Source organism: Ptiloglossa arizonensis, chromosome 3 (assembly GCF_051014685.1).
Source record: "Ptiloglossa arizonensis isolate GNS036 chromosome 3, iyPtiAriz1_principal, whole genome shotgun sequence".
Taxonomy (NCBI): Eukaryota; Metazoa; Arthropoda; class Insecta; order Hymenoptera; family Colletidae; genus Ptiloglossa; species Ptiloglossa arizonensis.
The window spans coordinates 22,471,660-22,492,433 of record NC_135050.1 but is presented as its reverse complement, the minus strand read 5'-3'; the positions used below and the strand labels follow the sequence as shown (position 1 = coordinate 22,492,433).

Sequence of the window (20,774 nt, the reverse complement as noted above, 5' to 3'; positions counted from 1 at the left end):
GTTTTGCTGGTGGAAAATAGGTGAAAGGTTTCCATCGTCGTTTATACGTCGCGAAACGTATTCTCAATTATAAAATGTACACTGCGGTCGACTCGAGATGACGGGAGTATATAAATTTATAATTTTGTTCAGCATCCACTGAATAATCGCGATCGAGCAAAAGTTAACGCACGGAAAAAAGGTGATTCTAATTTCGGGAAATTTCTCGTCGTCGCTTCAATGTACACGTTTCGTAAAATCGTTTGCTCGGAGGAATTTTCGTATTGGGCAGCATTTGAAAATTTTTTGGAAAAATTTCTTCTTCTTCTTCTTCTTCTACTTCTTCTTCATACGTTGCAATAGAAATTCTCTCTCGTTCATTACTTCATTATCATCAACTAATATTTAATTTCAAGGGTACCGGTTCGTTTCGCTCGATGTTGACACAGGCGTGTATCAGGGTGACACACAGGCTCCGGTTGCACAACTTTCGATCTAATTTATGAAAACATCGTGAGAAATGAATACACACACACACACACACACACATCGCGTCTTCGTTGTGTGTATGCTTGAGATTAAATATTGATCGTACAAGTGCTAATATGTATTTTAATTCTTATTGAGCGCGTACAGAACGGCTGTAATATTTAAGGTCGCTTTCGGATGTGGAATCTTCTTGAAATTTAGAACGAAAAAAAAAGGATTCGCGATGGAATGCGATCGCGTTGAAAGAGATCGTTTCGAGCGTGTAGAATTTTATCGGATTCGCATTCGACGGTTTATGTACAGTACCGAACGTGACAGACCGTGTGAAACCTGTACGTGCTCGACACGCGTTTTAAATAACCGAACGATTATATTTGTACATTGGACATAAGCTGAGTGACGTGTGTATCCTCTTCTTCTTTTAGCGTAGAGTGCGTTAAATTTTCAATAAATTATACATAATTGTACATATTAATATTGCGTTCATCCAATGTTCCTTCACGAGCATTAATCATGTATTTTTATTAAATAAAACTAATCACGAAGGATATAAAAATCGAACTTTACATGCGTACGTAATAATAGTTCCGGTTTAAAAATGAATTCCAATCTTGGAATTCTGTCACGGAAGTCGGATAAGATGGTAAACGTATCGAGAATTATTTATTATTAAAATTATATGTACACTGTACGAAATATCAATAACAATGAAAGATTGTAAACGTTTCGTGTATCGATGGAATTTAATACGCGAAACGAATGAAAGTTGCCGTAGGTACAGTTGGGATGGTATTCTACCGATACTGTTGCAATGATTCGTGCGATCTTCGTAACGCGAACGAGAAGTATGAATAAAAAAAAATCTATGTTGTAGTTCCAGGTCGGATCCGGAGTGCAAACTCTCTAAGAGTAACCTCTGTATCCCGATGGATAATTCGGGTAGCTGCTTCCGCGATAACTATAAGGATCGTAATAGTTCCTCGAGTTGTACGAGGATCCGTAATTCAAACCCCCGTATCCACCGTAACCTCCTCTGTAGCCGTAACCGTCCGAACCACCGCGTCCACCGTATCCATAATCGTAAACACCTGAGCCAAGATTGTCCAATCCGGTACCGTAGCCACCGTAACTGTTACCATAGCCACCGTAACCACCACCAAGGCCACCATAGTTTCCGTATCCACCGTAACCACCACCAAGGCCACCATAGTTTCCGTATCCACCGGAACCACCGTATCCACCGTATCCTCCGCGTCCTGCGTAAGCCGGATTGTATCCACCACTCTCGTAATATCCGTACCTACGATCAAACGATTGTCCCGATTAAGATTCGTTCGTCTCCCCACGGAGAACGAAATTCTTCCCAACGATTGGTCACGCGTTGAAATTGATGCAAATAAAAACGAATTCCCCGGAACGCGTGTTCCTTTTAAAATCCAACGACGTCGCACGAACCGGTAAAGAGTGTCGTCACCGGAAATACCTGGACGATTATCTGTTCGTCGAAGGTGACACGTGAAAGTGTTACGAATCATTACGCTCGTAACATTTACTGTATTTCATAATCGTACGAAAAACACGCTCGGTTTTTGTAAAGAGGAATTTGAGCACCTCGACTCTTTTCACGCATATACACCTACTTTTTATCGTGTGTGCTCTCGTACGTCCATGGATTATTGGTAACACGTTTACACGCGATACAGCTCAATCACGTTTCCCAATCCTTTGAGTTTCACACGAGCGATGCACCAACGCGAAATGCTCAACGTCAATTTCAACGATAATTTTTTTTTCGAAAACTGTCCGTGGAATTAAATTCCGAACCGATCGTATCGTTTTTTCACTCGTGTCAAACTCCCCGTAACGTTTCACGAGTCGTACATCGAATCCACGGTCGGTTCGTAACGCGATTTCGACGTTTACTTTTGCAACCGATCGATTCATTTTGCATTCTCTTTCCGGAGAATCGTGGTCCACGCGACCTTCCCCCGTGTCAAACTCCCGTAACGTTTCACGAGTCTGCGAGGACCACCAAACACTCCGATAAGACCGACACAAAACCCAAACACCAGGATCATCGATAAACAAAAACCATGTATATAAATCACCGTCCGCTGAATAAAGATTCATTCACTGTGCCAGCTCACGCGAGCCTGAATCGCTTCGATTTCGACATTCACTTACTTTTGCACTCGATCGATTAAATTTTCCGTTCAAACTTACCCGTTATTGCCGCCACCGATAATTCCATTGGGCCAATTCAGAGAATGACCCCTGTAACCGGAATTCAGGTACCCTCCGCCTGTTCCCTGGTATCCGGTACCGGTACCATAAGTCGAAGCGTAGCTACTGCCGTACGGTACGCCTCCAGTGTATCCTCCCAACTGGCCATAGTCTTTGCTAATATGGAACGCTGGAATCAAGGAAACTTTTAAGAAAATCAAACGTTTCGTAGAATTCACGAATGTTGCTCGAGCGAGGACACGTCCTCGGATACAAGCGTCGACATTTGAGGAAACCCGGTCTATTTGTAGAAAAGATAGAACGAAAAGTGTACGCGTGTCGCTTTGAAGTTTCGATCACCGAGCGCATGTAGTGCGAGACTCGTTCGCTGTTGCTCTGTCTCACTCGCGCTCGCTGCATCCCTTTCACTTTTCTCGTCGGTACACGCGAGACTGGACACCGCTTGGCGATCAAAATCGCTACTTACCCCGTTATCGAGCGAACTGTTCTCAATTTTGTCGTTCGAGGGTACCACCACAAACTACCGTACCAATGTTTGTTTACATTGACACGATTCACCGTGGAAGATCGGAGACTGTTGAAAGTACATTCACCGTAAATGTACGTTACGATACGAATTACAAATGATACGAACAAATTACAATAAATCGAATCGATGTGAACGATTCCTGTGAAACAATTTACAACACGATACAAGGAATAACTTAAAGAAATGATTCGCAACGTTTCTTTAACATGCTTACAAGGAACGGATGCTTGTCAATTTTTAAATAACGTCACTGGTGTGTAACGGCTACACCGATAAACTATCGAGTACTTCTACTTTTCACAATTTGGACATTTGTCGAGGGTGTCTTTAAACGTAGATAATTATCGCGAGATTCTACGCGTTAGCAACCAACGATTTTTCACCTGTATTATAATAATTGTAAATAATTTTTGCATGCAATATTACAATACAAAAGTTGTATTATAATAACCTGTATGTAATCATTCTTCGTAGCTGATAAAAAAGTTGTAAGTTCTGAAGCAATTTTATATTAGTATATATATATATATATATATATATATAAAAAAAGTTGCCAGCGGCTAAACGGTACTAATATAAATTAGTACTGTAATTGAATTTCAAGTACCGTGGTCTCCGGAGAGAAGTTTAAAAATAAAAGTTAGTTCTCGAGCAACTTTTACGTCTCTAAATATTTAAAATTGCTCCAGAACTTACAACTTTTTTATCAGCTACGAAGATCGAATATATATATATATATATATATATATATATATATATATATATATATATATATATATATATCGTTGAACACAAGCTTCGAAGGATAACCCGATGATTGTTTATCGCTTCTCGAGGAGACTCGTATCGTTTATAAAAAATATTGAATTCGTGTAGATTGTTTTGCATTTCTCACTGTGTAACGAATAATTGATAATAATAGATTAAACCTTGGCAAACGCTTGTGAACGGGCAGATTGTTTTTTCACACATAGACGTCCTCCATCCGTTGGTCTCATGGTGGCGGAAATGACGCTTTCATGAATCATCGGTTGTTACTATACCGCGCTGTACGCGAGAGACAATCCGCAAATTAACGCAAAATTAAATTCAATTAACAATGATTGCTGGAGTTGCTGGTATCGGTGCGACGCAGAATGATTTACGGATCTAAGCCGTTGCAATAGGCCGCGTTCAATTAGTATAATTGTAAACGGAATCTCTATGGAAAGTGACGATTTGTCAAACTTAAGCATTTTTAATAAACCTAAGCAACTTTTAAAGAAAAGTTTAATTCTCTTTCGATTGCCTTGTCGATATTTTACGTTATTATTCGCAAGCCACCGACACAAATTGTTGACAATCGTTTAGAACGCAATACTTCTAAATCGAAAACAAATTATTTTCCATACATTCTGTCTGTGGTGTGCATCGATTGTTGTGCATTACAATTGTATTAATTTCACTCGAACCTCTTGCTGCAAACGATAAATATAACTCCTTGTTCGATTGTGCAACTCGTTTTACATTGTACATTTACGTAGTTTGTAGCAAATATGTTCACTCGTCGCCAATTGTCATCCCCAAGTGAATAATAATTATTACTCGTAATGTACATGCAAACGGTTTATTTATACAGGATGTTCGCGCTGTTGTTGCTCGGGACATTTTGAAAATCAATGCCGAAGGAGACTAATGCAAAAGGGAGAAGTTTCGGTATATTTCGTCGCAACAATTACAGCCTGAATTAATTTTCAATATTCACACGGGAAACAATATTTCTTTTAGAGAGAGAAAAAAAATGTCTCGCAAATACGAAACTCGGGTTACTACGAATAAATCATTGTATATACTACAGTGAGTGTGTTAAACATATACTGTACAGTAGTGCTCTCAATTACAGAGAAACAATGTATCACCAGGATGCAACGAATCGCTACGATCTTAAAAATTAAATTATACGCTTAGCAGCCGCTCTCGAAGAATAAGAACAACTTCAAGAGAAGTAGATTAATGTTCGTTCTCGAAGCAAAATTTAGTAGAAAATCTCGAGCCACGATCTCGTTCGAAGAAAGTAACGAAACCAACTCACCTAACTATTGGGTTGTTCGGAAAATCGTTTCGTTCTATTTTGGTGAAACTGAAACACGATTTCCTCGAAGTGAAAGAACAACCCAATGGAATATTGAATGAGTGAGACAATAATGCGAACAATTTACACAAATTGTAATTAATTGTACGCCCGATTCAGCGACAGCATAATTAACTAAAACAAGATTAAAACGAGAAGTCGGACACGCAATGATACATAATAGTACATTCAGCGGATATTCGTAACTGTTTAAATACGTGAATACGTGGATTCATTGTCCAAACGGGATAACGACTATTCTTTGATATAATCGATTGTTATCTAACCTTTTCGCTGGCAAGTGTATTAAATAAGTGTGTCACTACCGTTCCCACGATCGAACACTTCAAACGGTCTTCAACGTGAAACGTGACATTCGATATAATAACATGCTAATGCACCGAGACTCTCGAAGGTCCTTCGTCTTCCACCGGCGTCTATCCAATGCGGGCTTCTGATCACTATTCTGCATTAGATCACCGGTGCGATCACTATAATGTTACTCGTAACGGGAAAATGAAAATTTCCATACGTGATTCATCTGTTACGCTTCGTGTTTTGTTTTCATCGTTCACAAAAGAGAGTTCCATTAACGAGTGCTCCATAACAATGGTTATCGATGCATTTTTCCTTGCTATTTACTCTTTTCTTTTTTTTAATAATTCCACATTACATCGATCGTTCGATCATTGATTTACATTTCTTTCGCGTTATTGCAGGGAGGGGGGAGGGGAGAAAATGGCTAATATTTTATTTTTCAATCGTTTCTACGGAGTAACAGTATTGTTTGGATAGAACGTCAACGTTTATTTTTCAACGTTCGTTCGAGTAACGACGAACGAATTCGTGAACGAGAACCGGCAACGAATCAAATATTCGTTCGATATTGCGAGTTAATATTTCACGATGCAATTAGTCGCTGCGAATAATTTTTGCAGTCGAAAATTCGCGCAACGTTTAATTAATACACCGTGTAACTCGATATCGTGAAGTAAATGTACCGTTTCACCGGAAATTAAAGGTCACGTGTCGTAAATTTCATGTTTTACGCGTCCAGGGTACTAAGAATGACTCTACGGATGTGTTCAATCAATGTTCTCTTTCTTTTCTTTTTTCTTCTTTTTGTAATTCAACGTATTATAATATGGAATACTGTATTGTCGTGAGAGTTGAAAATCTAGACAAGTTGGATAACTACGAAATAATAAACTCACTTCGGTCACTGGCTGCCGGTGTTATGTCTTTCTTTTCTGTTGGTCGAATGATGCGGTTTGTATCCAACGATTCGATAGCACTGTTGCCGAGTGTGAGTAAACAGGCGAACATTAATATCTGAAATTAAAAAACGTCGGAATGAATGCACGAAATTGATCGAGACGGAAATACGTACGCGCAATTATCGAAAGTAAATTTTTCAGATGCAAATTAACTCTCGAGTGAAATAAAATTGACGGTTCGACGGACGAATCGCCGTCGAGGATTTATTTAAACGTCAAAATTTATTACGAAATATACGTTTACGCGTTCGCGTTGCAAATACGAGGGACGTTTACTAAAAATTTGATAAATTTCCTTTTTCTTGGAAACGTCTCCGTTAAAAAGCACACAGGCTTCGATTCGTAAGGAAAAATTGTAACGTAAACCGATTAGAAATGTTCATTTACCGGTCCATTCGTGTTTTCGCGTAGATTATCAAAAACAAATTAAGATTAGATTTCACAGTGGGTTTCTCGTGATCCGCGATAATGTTAAACAGTTCTCTCCACTTTTACCGCCTCTAATCGCAAATATTGGTACAGAACTTCGTTATATTCTTAACAGTGGAAACACTGATTATTTCTGGGTCGTGTATATTGAAGCTTGTTTATAATAGCGTAGATATGCGAAGACTTTCAGATAGAAAGTTCTAAATAATATCTAGGAAGACACTCTGGACGATTTTCGTTATCACCGGTACACGAATAACAATATACCGGAAAGGTATGACATAAACAATGACTTGTAATTCAACTCGAGTTGTATTGTACTAAGTACGAAACACACAAATAACATATATTTCGTTTCCTTTCATCTACTTTTCTTCCAAAGTGTTTTGAACAATAATGACATATTATAATACGTTGCAAGTGACTTTCAGGAAGGACCTTGCTAAAAAAATACAACGATATCCTCCTCCCTCTCTATGGACTTGCTTCAAATTTTTCACACTCGTGGATCTGAACACCTTTTTTTCAATTTTCCCCTAAACCTACATACGAAAATTAATGGGTGCAAAATGTGTGGGTTTCCTCGAATCGAAACAAATGAATAACTTTTCAACGATTCCAGATATTTTACTTGAAAGAAAGAAAGAAAAAAATAGAAAAAAATTACAGCTCACAGGTGACACATCATTTTTACGTATTAATATTATTTCACGCGATTTATACGTATTCTTGTAACAAAATTCAGTCTCGTTAAATTTGAATAAAAATCTATCTGAATTATACTTAGTTTAATGTCCGTAAGGATGACATAAATTAGATTGGAGGAAAGTGTTTTGAGTTACGGATTATAGCGTTTAATTCGAACCATGTTTCACACTCGCGATAACGAAGCTGACGCGAATGTATGCCGTGCGGTAGAAATAATGTGACAATTAATCTTAAGACGTTTCGTACAGTACGTGGAACGTTAGTTAACCAAGAAACCACATAAACACATGCGTCGAAAAAATGTGAAAACATTTACAATGACATTTAACAACGAAAACATTATCTTGAGGTACGTTGCACACTTTCGTGCATGCACTTCTGAATCTTCTTCTACAGCCGGCTTTGTTGCTCGGAAAGGTTCACTTCCATTGTTTACATAACGATAATTATCATTAGCTTAGCGGTGGCTTCAGTTTCGAAACAATTTTCAATGTTCCAAATGTTACAAAAAAAATAATCGACGAGCAGTAGATCTTGCTTGGCAAGCGATGTATAAAAACTTTGAAATTATAAACAAAAATAATTACGATTACTTTCGACGATAAAAATTACACATCGTCCGAAGGCAATGATCTTTTCTATTTTGCGACGAAAGTCGCGTTAAAATATCCCCAATCATTCCATAGTTATTAACTTGTTTTAATTTTCATCGAGCGACGCTTTCGTGTCCCCTTATCTCGCTCTCTATAGACTTAGGAGAAAATTTACCACGATTGATAACAGCCACACGGATCTACGAATGTGCGAAATTTAAAGCAATTCCATGAGACACGATTTCTTTTCAATTTCTACGACGAGAACACAAAGAACACTCGCTGTACACATTTTCGTTCGTTTTCTTCTACTCCGAAGGAAACAATTGCAATTTTTTCTATGAAAAGTATCCCTCCTCTCTGAAGATAATTTAACGATACCTTCGTCGAAGTGGTAGCTCAATATTCCTCGGTTTAGAAATTTTTAAACTAATATCGAAGAATAAGTATTGACGATCGACAACCAAGTCGAGATCGGTACATATCGAGAAAATCAACCGGTGAAAAAACGTGTAACAGTATCGATACATCCACTTCGAATGTAATGTATAATATAATTAAGGAAAGTTTTGTATCGATACTCTGTATAATTTGAAACGCAATTTGAAACCTGTAACCGTAAATAGAACGATATCGTTCTTCAAAAGTCGAACGTCGAACGCAACAATAGCTTTTTAATTGGTTCGCGGTACGTTCGTACCCGCGAAATTACAAATACCGAACGAATAGCCCCGTTTTGTCATCTTCCGTTGCGCAAACACATCGAACAACGCGAAACGATCCTGTATAAAAAAACAAACATACACATCGTTTTCGTACCATAACGCAAAGCGTGGCTTTCACCGGACTGTATGATTCGATAACGATGAAAATCTACCGCGTAGTTCATCGCGATCGTGTCACCTCGATGAAAAGAATTAACAATGCCGAAAGATTCGAAAAATTGGTAAACAAACTTGAAACTTTCGTTATATAGAAACAATAAAATTTCCGAACGCTACGCATTGCTCTCGTTCGTCTCCCGTTAGAATTTTCTCCCTCTTTGACGCACACCTAACTCCAACTGTACAATTTATCCAATTGTATCCATTCGTACAATTTTTCCAACAACGATAAATCAACGATCGGTACACGATAATTGTCACACGTAGACGTTTCCTCGTTAAAAATCATCTCTGTTCGCTCCTGATGCTAAAACCAGCAAAGGGGTCGATCTCACATATTTGAAACTTCTTTTGAAAATTACTCAATCGTGAATGTCTTTACCTGTAATATCTACGAACGATTGTCAAAATATTCAACTAATTTACACGTAAATTAATTTACCTTTTCACCGTCTAACTTCAAAAACACGTACACGGTCTGTTAGAAATAGTACAATAATATACGTTCAACGCCGGTAGTTTAAGCTGTTAATTGTATTCTGTTCGTTTAATCTACGCATCATCGAAATAAGAAGAAGACTTACGAGGAGAAGCGATCGCATCTTTCTCGGGCTGGAGGAACGAAATTTTTCACAAAAATACCTTAACTAGACGGTGCAGAGATATTCTGCTCGAGCAACACGCTTCTGAACCTCTATATACGCGGTTTCGCGTAACCCCTCCTCGTTTTCCTAGTCAGGCTAGGTTTGTTTAAGCTTGAGCCGTACTCAGGAGACGACGTTGACAAGGCCGCTAAAAAGAATCAACCGACATTTCTGCGTGACACGCCTGTAACCGTACAAGTTGGCGTAGCGCGTTCATGCTCATGGGAAATCGCGTTTCCTTCTTCTTTTATTTTTTTTTCTTTTTTTTTTCTTTTCATCCGTGAACAATATGCGTTCAAACGTAGACACACCGGGAACGACGAGAGCACGATATCCTTCGGTTTCGGCTACGTCATCGCGCGAGGACGTGGAATCGACTTGAAGTAGTTCAAGATCGATCGTAACTGAATCGAACGAGCCTAGGAAGTCTTCCGCGGGGTAAACGGTACACGATGATTTGTTAATGATACCATTCCGCTTTTAACGTCGGGTCGAGGCTGCTGCAATCTGGACTCGCGTGACAATACAGAAAAAGAAAAGAAATCTTCTCACGCTTCGTATCGAGCACGAGGAAATTAAACGATACGTCGACTCGTGAGATGAACTGTATATTTTTTTTTTTTTTTTTTTTGAATTCTCAAGGAGAATGTTGAAAAGGGATACAAATTTCGATAGTTCCTAAAGTATTATTATAATCTGAAACGGAGTAAACTGTATTTTGTTTTCTAAATTGTGAAGGAGGATGTTGAAAAAGGGATATAAATTTCGGTAGCTCTTGAAGTATTAACAATCCGAAATGGAGTGAACTTTTCTCTAAATTATGATTGGAGGATGTTGAAGAGAGGTACAAATTCGGGTAGCTCCTGAAGCATTAATAATCTGAAACGAAGTAATTGTATTTTTTTTTCTAAAATTCTGAAAGAAGATGTTAAGAAGGGATGAAAATTTGTGTAGCTCCGTCTGTCCGAAGTATTAATAATCCACGGATTTCAAAGAATCGTAATAAAATTCACGCAGCAACGGTTACAGAACATTCCCGCTTTCGCAATGGCGTGGATAATATTTGTCTTGTACGTCATCTTTCTCCGTATTTAGTTCGCATATTTTGACAGTGTCATAAAGTAGTCAGTGCTTTTGAAACGGTGCAGTATGGAGGGGGGAGGGGGGATGTCAAGTTTTATCGTAGAAAGAATGCCACTGAATTTTTCTCTCTGAAAAGTGACCTGCACCATCTTCTCAAAGAACATATTTCTTCGAGAATTTGAATTATCGAGATTTTTTAGAGAAAAATTCGAAAAATTGGGCAATATTTCGTATTCAATTACGATATTAATACGATGTCAAAGCGATATTAATATTGTACAGGGAAGAACGGGTGGATCGTGGTGTAAAGAATATTTTATATTCGTATGAATTTTTGTCCATTTGGTAATTAGTGTTCCGGATTTACGTCTACGCCAATGGGTTCCAGTCATTGCGACATCATTTCAGCCGGTAACGAAAATACGCGTACTACGAAGTAGGACGACTAATCTGATTCGTTGACAACCTACGATTTCTGTGTAGTACAGACTCGTGCAATAACGTTGATTTCATTCACATAGTTACGATACTCGTTAATTGAGAATTAAATTTTCCAGTAATACAGAAGAACAATATTTGAACCGATATTATGCTTATGTAAAAATATTGCGTACATCCAGCTCATTTTTAGGTTATACGGTGTTTCAATGTTGGTACGGAGAGAGAGACAATCTGATAAATAATTTCTGTACAACAAGCTCCTTGTATCTCTGATGTTTTACAGAAAACTTAACACCTATAAAATTCGTAGCAATTACGAAAGACTTAAGGAGAAAACACGGTCTCGTTTCTTTCGTTCAACCCCTACCGTGAAATATCGTCCGCTTCGTTTTATCGAAGTCATCGGGCGGCCCTAAATAAATAAAAGTTCGAAAGATTTCGCGAAAGCTTTCGAAGGAGAGCTTTCAAGTTTCTTGTCGCAGTGTATCGAACATTCCATTAAGGGCTGATCGAAAAATGTAAATAAATGTAAATAAAATCTCCCGATTAATTTATCATGAGAATGGTCCCGAAAGCGCGTATTAACTTTTTCCCGAGAAGGTTGTTCGTTTGAAATTCAAGTAAGCCGAATCCTCTGACAACTTCGAGTTATCGATTTAATTAACAAAAATTAAACTTCACGAGTTTAAACGAGTCTCATGAACGAACAGTTGAAGAACGTTCGTTCGATGTTAATCCAAACAATCGTTCATTCTTCTACCGTTTCGTGGCAATCTATAATACATATTTTAGTAATATTTCGTATCCGATATTCGAAGTAGCTGAAAAGTAATACGGAACCTCCGCTGATTCGCAATGCAAATTTACGTTTTTGAAATTCAGTCGTTAGATTCATTTTGCGAGCCACGGAATTCTCGTTCAACTTAACCGGTCCGTAATATAGAAATGTTTCATTCGTGCAACTTACGAAAAAAATACTTCGGCCATTGAACAGTGAGGAAGAGAAATATATTGATGAATTTTTAAATACACATCGCGTGAGGATATTATCATCTGGAACTATAATTGAGAAACGAATAAAAAGAGGGAAAAATAACAGGCAAATATGATAGTACCGAACAATTGTCAATTGTTGCATTGAACTGATTCTCCAATTAGAATTATATTACAGAGGGGAAACTTTTTGACACGAGTTTTATACCTCGATATATTATCTACAAGTAAACATTAAATATTAAATCTGCAATTCAAACAAAATAAACCAATAGGAATTATCAATTTTCAAATATTTAAATAAACTCTTATTACATTTCACACTAATATAACGTAAGAATGGTAGAAAGTAGGTCTGAGTGCTTGCATCGACTACCGCCTACAATAAGAAGCATTAAGTCGATAGCGATAACAGCTGACATAACACACTCGATACTCTCGAAACAAAGATACTGTTACAATGTCCACAAAAGGAGGTATTGCCATACACGATTTAAAGTGTCAGACACACCCTTTGCACGTACAACGTTTACAATATCATTCATACTCGTATTCTCGTGTATATTGTTGCTCGTACAGCCTGACCCGTATTATTCATAAATTACACGTTTCCATTCATTGCTCCAATTGTCAACGAATTTAAACAAATTATTAATAGGTGGGGCACCTATGTCAGTTTCGTTCACGATTTCTATTTCAAATACGCCTTCTCCCGATCTATAACAACGACGATAATAGCGATATTATTCGAAACAATAATTACACAATTTCTGTTAATAATACTTCATTATTTGAAGTAACGTGTTGCTATCTACCGGTTCGTATTACTTCTCGGCGCGTTAATTTTCTAATACGAGAACATCGTGTAAAATCTCTTTTCATTCGTATAAAATAACACACTTTTCGATCGAACAGCGCTGCACGCTTCGTAGCACGGTGTTGAGTGCATGTATAATCCATAAACGAACGTGCAGGCAAACGATACTGTTCGCATGAATATGTATGAAACTGGAATCGAACTTATGAGCTCGTGTACCGGATTGTTTAGTAACGGAATGCATCCTCCATGAGTGTTTTGCCACACTTGCAGCTACCCAAGTAATAATTGTCGTGAACCTACTAGCCAGTATTTAGATGGTATCCATTTTATTGTATTCAATTTAATTTCGTACAAAACTTTACAAACTGTTATCCGATTAAACATTAATTGGAACTTGATCGTTCAACGTTCCGTATACAGAGCTGAAAAGATGATTACCAGGTTAAGGAGAATGTACTGTTCGCCCGCGAGAAGAAGGCTGACGAATGTTTACATCCCCACTCTGGACCACGAGCCACTATCTCCCCCACTATCGCGCGCTCTCGATCCTCGTCATCGTCCTCGACCAATAGCGACACGCGGGCGATGGTGGGGGAGTTATTGTTCGCCCACGAGAAGAAGGCTGACGATATACCGCATCATTCCGTAGAAGATCAGTATAAAGTGTACCGGTTCGTCTCGTGTCTGGTATTTCATTGTTCTAATTAAAGCATCGAGAAGCGTAAACGTTCCGAAAGCATTATAATGTCACTATTGCTTTTCGAGGGCGAACAAAAGGTGGTCGTTCCTATCCAACGAAACGTATCTCCGACCATGACAGAAACCTCGAATTAACTTTCGACGTTTCAATGCTGCGCGAAATAACTGGAAACTGAACGTAATAGACAATTCTCTGCAACGGGTAACGTTTCTTCCAAACGTTACCTTTATCTTGAAACAAAGGAACGTTTCAACGACCCCACGAAGATAAATAAACGTTTTGGAATGAAATCCAACAGGCATGAATTTAAAACGATGCTTTGTTCGACCTAGTCCGCAATCAAATTTGTGAAAAATATAAGCAAGACGTTATTAAAAAACACCATTCTCTCTATCTCTCCCTCTTTGATGTGGTTTGTTCAGTGTCCAGCGTGGAAGACAAATTGCTTTTGAAGTCGGTACGACACTGAATTAACAACGTTCAGGGAAATATATACGTTTCATTGCACTCGGGTACGTTTCCTTTGTATAAAGCAGAGTGGCATATCACCAACGGCCCATGAATGAAGTCGTTCGTGTTAATTAAGTGTGGCAGAAATGAAAATTGAGTTTATTATCCAATTTATTATTTCATTTTCTTTCATTGACTTTCGCGTTGAAAACGTATCCAGCTGTATCAAACGATACTTTCAAGAAGGTGTACATCCTTGAAAAGTTAATAAACGTTATTGCGGAAATACATGTATTTTGCCGAGAGCAATACTTGATCGTGTTCGTAGAAATGAACACATACACGTGTTGCACTACGTGAAAAAAACATTCGGTAAAGTAATAATAATGACTGTTAATTATGGATGTAGTGAGAAACATAGAAAATTTTCGTAAAAGTATAAACGCAAAAAACAAGATTTAAAAGTATAATAAAAGTGGGGGTGTTCCCACTTAAAACGAAAATTCTTTAGATTTGTCTTCTGTCGTGTTTTTCATATTTTTTTATTTACAAGTTATACGCAGATACGGTTTCTAACACTTCGACAACTCGACGACGTATTAGTTTGACGTAAATCGGTTTAAAATAATACCTTTCGTTGAGACTGAATACTGCATTACAACTTCGATAGTATAGTGGGTATAGGAGGTTTAAACAGGCTGAACTTACTCCAATTCAGTGAAACTACACCAAAATTATTTCGAAAATCTATTGTTTGAAGCTTAGTGCAATCACGTAAGTGTGAAGTAGTATATTCGGATGTTCAGTATGTTGTTCGCGATTGTGCGAAGCAACAACGGTTGCCTATCTTTCGCGCAGATGTCCGTTATCTGAATGTTTGCAAATAGTCTTCTAGAGGGGTAGGACGAATGGAATACTCAATAATATTGTGCACGGATAGAATGGATAAACCTTGAAATAATTTATTAAGGGTGAACACCATTTTTCCATTATAAAAAGAAAAAGATAATATTAGGGAATATTTTTCGAAGATACGGAACGTCTAACGTAAATGCTTCGTGCATATATTGAAAGTATAATATATACTTTCATCCACATTTTTAGCAATTTTCATGAAAAGAAGTTGCCACTTATTTCCCACGCGCATGGTTGGGATGGAATTTTCTGCTCTCAATAGTTTTTAAAAATAACAATTCGTTCAGGAACAATAAACTTTTCGAAACAAAAATGTGAATTTTGCAAACGTAACGACCGTTTTTGAAATTTTCAGAGTACGTTGTTTTTAATATGCACTTAAAATTTCATGTAAATCGAACAAAAAGTACCAAAGGAAATTTACCCATTAATTTGAAAAAATTTGTTACGAGGAAGTCGTATATAATTTCAAAGATCGCTTTGATACTAAATAACAATTAGAGTATTGTAACACGCTACACAAAGAACATTGCATGTTCGTTGATATTTCGTATTTCGTTGTGATTGTTTAAGACAGTATTTTTCAAATGTTCAATTTTAGGAAAATGCAAAAATTAAAAAGTTTTAACTTCTCGAAATCGAGAAGATGGTGTTTCCCTTTAAGTTGTTAAGACGGGGGAAATTTAAAATATTACCTAAAGGTATTGTCAACTTAAAATACCTTCTCAACAAAAAGTTTACAATGCTTCCCAAGGAAAATGCTCCTACTTTCTGCAACCAGTACAGCAGCTCAATTATTTAATATCTGATCGCAAACACTGACTTTAAAGTGATTTTCCCATTTTACGCGAGCAAAAAATCCATTTCTTTTTGCATTTTCTTACTTGTAAGTAACCGACCAATGACTGTTCTCAATTTTTATAAATCTTAAAAGCGATTCGGTAATATTTTCGGTCGCAATTTAAAAAATCGAGCAAGTCAAATCGTAATAAAATTTAAAATTGTTCGCGATTAATTATCGAATGGTAACGATGAATTCGTTACATTTTTTTTTTTTTCTCTAAAATTGTACTCGATGATTTTCATTTCGAGACTTATCTTATTCAACGACAATGGTATTTTAAAATCGTGTACGTTCGTACAAGATGACGCGCGAGAAATTCAAAATTGAATTTCACGCGTTTCGTGTAACTGACATTTTGAAAATGGCTTTTTTGCTTATTATTGGTGCACCATGCACGCGTTCCTGTTGCAGGGCGCATGATTGAGTTTCAAGCACAAAGAAAAAGATAAAAGACAAACAGAAGAGCGCCCTGTTGCTCATTATTAATTAATTCGAGATAAGTCGGCACGATTGAAATCACCCGGATGCGTATAACAATTTCCAATATATTCTTCAAAACAGTGTTCGCGTTTAATACAAAATGAAAACCGTTTGTCACTAAAATTCAATAACGGAGCAAGTTAATAAACGGGACGTGTTTTTGAAGCAAAATTCATTTTCATCGATGAAACGTCGTTACCGATATTACGTACGTTGAGAAAGAATTTCTTTTCGTTAACAAAAACGTTGCAAAAGTTATCCGAAAAGAATAATCACGCGATGTGCGCAAAATTGGAAATAATTACAAAATTTATGACGAATAATACGAAACATACGTATCAGCGTGTATTTCTGAATAGAGAATTGCAAATAAATGTAATACCGTTAAAAAATCGTAAAGCGATAAAATTGAATTAACTCCTACAACATTTTGCTGTCCAAAGTGAAACTTTGATCGAAATGCATAAACTATGGATCCGTTTGAAAAAAAGTCAATAATGTTTGTCTTTCGAAAATTATTATATCCGATGTTCGTATTAAATTTTCATTTAAAGTCCTATTGTTATCCAACTGCAATATTACGAGCATAAATTTAATTCGGATGAAACGGATAAAATTTCACTACGGATTTAACCGAATAAATATTTTACTCACGTTTTCCATTGACCCACCTATGGTTCCTTTAATACATCTTTCAAATCTCCTTCAAATCGACGGGAAGCAATTCAGGCCATCTTCGAATCGATACTTTCGAACTGTGCGAATTCACGACTTGCGTGCGTTAATTCGGGAGAATGTTAAATTTTTCATTCATCGAAAAGGTGTCGACTGTTTGAAACCGTTCAAACACCATTGGTAATTTATTCCGGTATTCGATTGAACTCGAGCGAACATTTCGGCTCCTTTGTAACTGTGCGTTTAATCGACCGTTTACTTCTTTTCGATCGTTACGGTAACTTGATAATCGGAACGATTTAAATTACTATCCTTGGAATTGCTTTGGAAATTTTCTATATCTACATTGTTTGCATATGTACCAGTATCTGATCGCCAGTTGAACGCAACGATCTACGACCGCGCGTCACTATTGGGGAAAAAACGAAACGCGTTCGCCTTAAACCCCCGATACGTGTATCGAAAATCAGGAAAGCGTGGGTCTCGCGAGACGTGGATACGAGGTTTACCAGCGTCGAAACAACGCGACAGCGAGCAGGATAAGCGCAAAGCGCAGGTTCGACAATGATCTCCTACCACGAAGAAGAGCCCGCGATAGGCTCCTACCCCACCGTTAGATGTCCTGAAATACGACGACACTTCGCCGCGAGTTCTCGGAAAGCGAGCACGCATGTACCTCGTTTCGCGTCGCAGACGGAAATCGGCATCGTTTCGACATCCTCCAAGCGGATCGGTATCGGTAAACTTGCTAAAAAAGAAAAAGAAACAAATCTAGAAATAACAGAGAAACGATGGAATCAGGGTACGTACGTCGAGAATTGAAAATCGCCGGGAATTGATTTGTCGCGATCGGTTTTGAAACATTTCGATCGGTATCGATAAACTTGCAAAAAAAGAAAGAGAAAAACTCGGAAATAACAGAAAAACGATGGAAGAGATTACGTGTGTAGAGAATTGAAAATTGCTCTTTCACCGAAACCGATTTGTCGCGATCGGAGATCGGTTTTGAAACATTTTGATCGGTATACATGCAAAATAGAAAAGAACTCAGAAATGAAAGAAAAGCGATGGAAGTGAACACGTACTTGGAAAATAGAAAATCGTTCGTCCATCGAAATTGATCGTCGCGATCAGAGATCGGTATCCGGGAAGTAACGAAAAAATAATGGAACCGTCGTCGATCGCGTACATACGTCGAGAATTAAAAATCGCGAACGCACCGATCGGAATCCTCTCTTCCACGGAGATCGTCACGGTTATCGAAACGTTCTGCTAGGTAGACTCGCTAAGAAAAAAAAAAGAGTCGATCACTAACGGAAAAACCATGTAACGACCACCGAGCACGTACGCCTAGAATCGAAAGCGATTTCGAAGCGAATAATTACCGGTCCCTGCGGCGATCGGGCGACACCGCGCGCGTCGTTCGTTCCGATAATAATGCGAATCGAGCGAAGAGTTTAAAAAAAGAAAGAGAGAAAAAAGAAAATCGATCCACGCGCGACGAATGAGGATTAAATTGGAAACCGATGTGCACACCGGTCGAGGTCGTAGCGGAGAGAAGGGGGAGCACCGAGAAATCCGTCGCAGTCCTTTGAAAAGGTCCCGTTGCACCGTTACAGTGTTCTCCGTTGTCAACGTCGAAACGTCGCGTACAGCGAACGAACCACCGTGTTTGTTGACACTGAGCCGAATAGTTCCACGGAAGACGAGATTGTGCGCGACACGATACCGTGCGGTAACGGCTGAGCGGTACACGTGCTGCTCCTTTTTCCTTCCCCGTTCTTTTTCTCCCATTCTCTCTCTCTCTCTCACTCTCTCGAGCCGGAGTGTTTCTCTCCGAGCGCATGTACGGCCGGGTCACATGGTCACTCACGATCGGGACTGCGCGCGTGATGCGCGCGAACCTCACGGTTACTCGAGACACGACCGTGTCACGGGGAATACATAAACCCCTTGGACGTTGTGGCAACAGTGTCGCTAAAAAACCGTGGAAACTATGCCGGTAGCGCGCGGTGTTCGCCGGAATCGACGCGTCGCATTGAATCGTCGCGACGACGCAGCCCCCCAGCTACTCGGGTAGGGATCCTCGAAATTGTCTCACGTAAACCGTGATTAAGTCGGTGACGTTCGTTACACGGACCGAGACACACTTTCGCAACGCCGAGATATAAAATTTATTTTCGTATCGGTGCGATCGTTTTCTGGGTGCCCGTGAACCGCCAGTGTCGCGTGAAGCGTGGAGGGTGAAACGACGGTGTCGTGTACACCGTGAGGGACACAATTGATCGTAACAAGAGGCGTGCGAAGTCGTTTCGCAGCACGACACCGGATGGAATGTCGAGCTGCTAGCGAACGAGATTTCGCGTACGATAGATCGCGCGGAAACAACCGGCCCGTAGCGAAGCAATCGCCCAACTACTACGTGATCGATCCTTCGACGAGTATACTCCACCGTTCTGTAAGTAACATTTTTCATGTCTTCGGTTCTCGGTTACTCGGTTTCCGTCAGGTTCGGTCGAGGTTTCGGGAGAGAATCGAAAGAAATCGTTTCGACGTTTCGACCGTGGTGGTTTCTTTTTTTTTTTTTTTTTTCTAGTTAACCCTGTGCCAGGAATTTTTAGTCGGATCCATTCCACGCGCTAGGATTCGGATACGTGGAGTGGTATGAATAATTCCAGCCAACAGTGGGAGAAAATCGTTATTCTAACGTTTTGACTTTGTTTTAAAGCCAAGGGAGAGAATTTTTATACGGGTGTATTCTATGCACGGCTATTGATAGCTTTGGGGTATTGGATCATTCCGATAATCGGTGAAAGAATATTATTGTTGCGACATTTTGATTTCGTTCAACGATCCGCGGTAGAATTTTCGATAATCGACGAAGGAAAATTCTTATATCAACCGTTTCGATTTTCTTTACCCGTGATGGAATTTTCATTTGGATTTTATCCATTTACGTTAGTTACCATTACACGACTATTTACACGTTTGGGGTACTAGTTCCCAACGGTGAGGAAAAATGATTATTTTAACTTTCCACTTTGTTTAGGTACTCACAATGGAATTTTCATTCCGGTCTGTATCTTTGAATCATTGAACAGTACTGACAAACGGTGAAAAGAAATCTTTATTTTAACGTTTCGACTTTGTTCGTGGACGATAGAATTTTTATCGAGGTTAACCATTTGGGCTCGAGAGGAGATTCTCGGTCGCCGCACAATTCAGTGTATTATTTTCGATCCGTGAAAACTTCGTGGTTTAGAATTCAAATTGGAATTTAAATATCACGTTCTTGTAGAGTGTAAACGCGTGTACGCGTAGTATACAAAAATGTTCCAATCCAGATGAATTTTACGACCTAAAGAATTTTCTCGAGGCATCGGTTTCCGGTAGCAAAGTAGCCTCGAGTGCAAACGGTTAATCCTACCTGCATAAATTCCTACCGAATAAAAATATTCCTCGATATTAACGAACAGTCGAAGATAAT

The 20,774-nt window shown here is 38.7% G+C and overlaps 2 protein-coding genes across 8 annotated transcripts in view; one reads left to right on the top strand and one right to left on the bottom strand.

Annotated features, from left to right (window-relative positions):
* Positions 1-1,147: 1,147 nt before the first annotated feature.
* Positions 1,148-19,051, bottom strand: LOC143144701 (uncharacterized). Of its 5 annotated transcripts, none has more exons than XM_076307357.1 (6): positions 18,673-19,051; positions 18,373-18,572; positions 17,267-18,035; positions 6,566-6,683; positions 2,692-2,896; positions 1,148-1,768 (listed from the first exon to the last, which is right to left on the bottom strand). In XM_076307357.1, exons 3-6 carry the CDS (start codon positions 17,273-17,275, stop codon positions 1,372-1,374), a joined length of 729 nt encoding a protein of 242 aa, XP_076163472.1. In that variant the 5' UTR covers positions 17,276-18,035; positions 18,373-18,572; positions 18,673-19,051; the 3' UTR covers positions 1,148-1,371. The 5 variants fall into 5 exon arrangements, with proteins under 5 accessions (XP_076163472.1, XP_076163474.1, XP_076163475.1 ...); XM_076307359.1 differs by having other exon boundaries at positions 17,284-18,035; XM_076307360.1 differs by lacking the exon at positions 17,267-18,035 and having other exon boundaries at positions 18,508-18,572.
* The window catches only part of LOC143144700 (RYamide receptor), a 33,443-nt gene continuing 30,611 nt past the window's right edge, over positions 17,943-20,774 (top strand). The window contains exons 1-2 of one of the 3 annotated variants that reach the window (XM_076307355.1): positions 17,943-18,089; positions 19,511-19,745. In XM_076307355.1, the coding sequence (XP_076163470.1) occupies positions 19,617-19,745 (129 nt within the window). In that variant the 5' untranslated portion in view covers positions 17,943-18,089; positions 19,511-19,616. Of the gene's footprint in view, positions 19,746-20,774 lie in introns of all 3 variants that reach the window. The other 2 variants (XM_076307354.1, XM_076307353.1) reach the window with 2 other exon arrangements.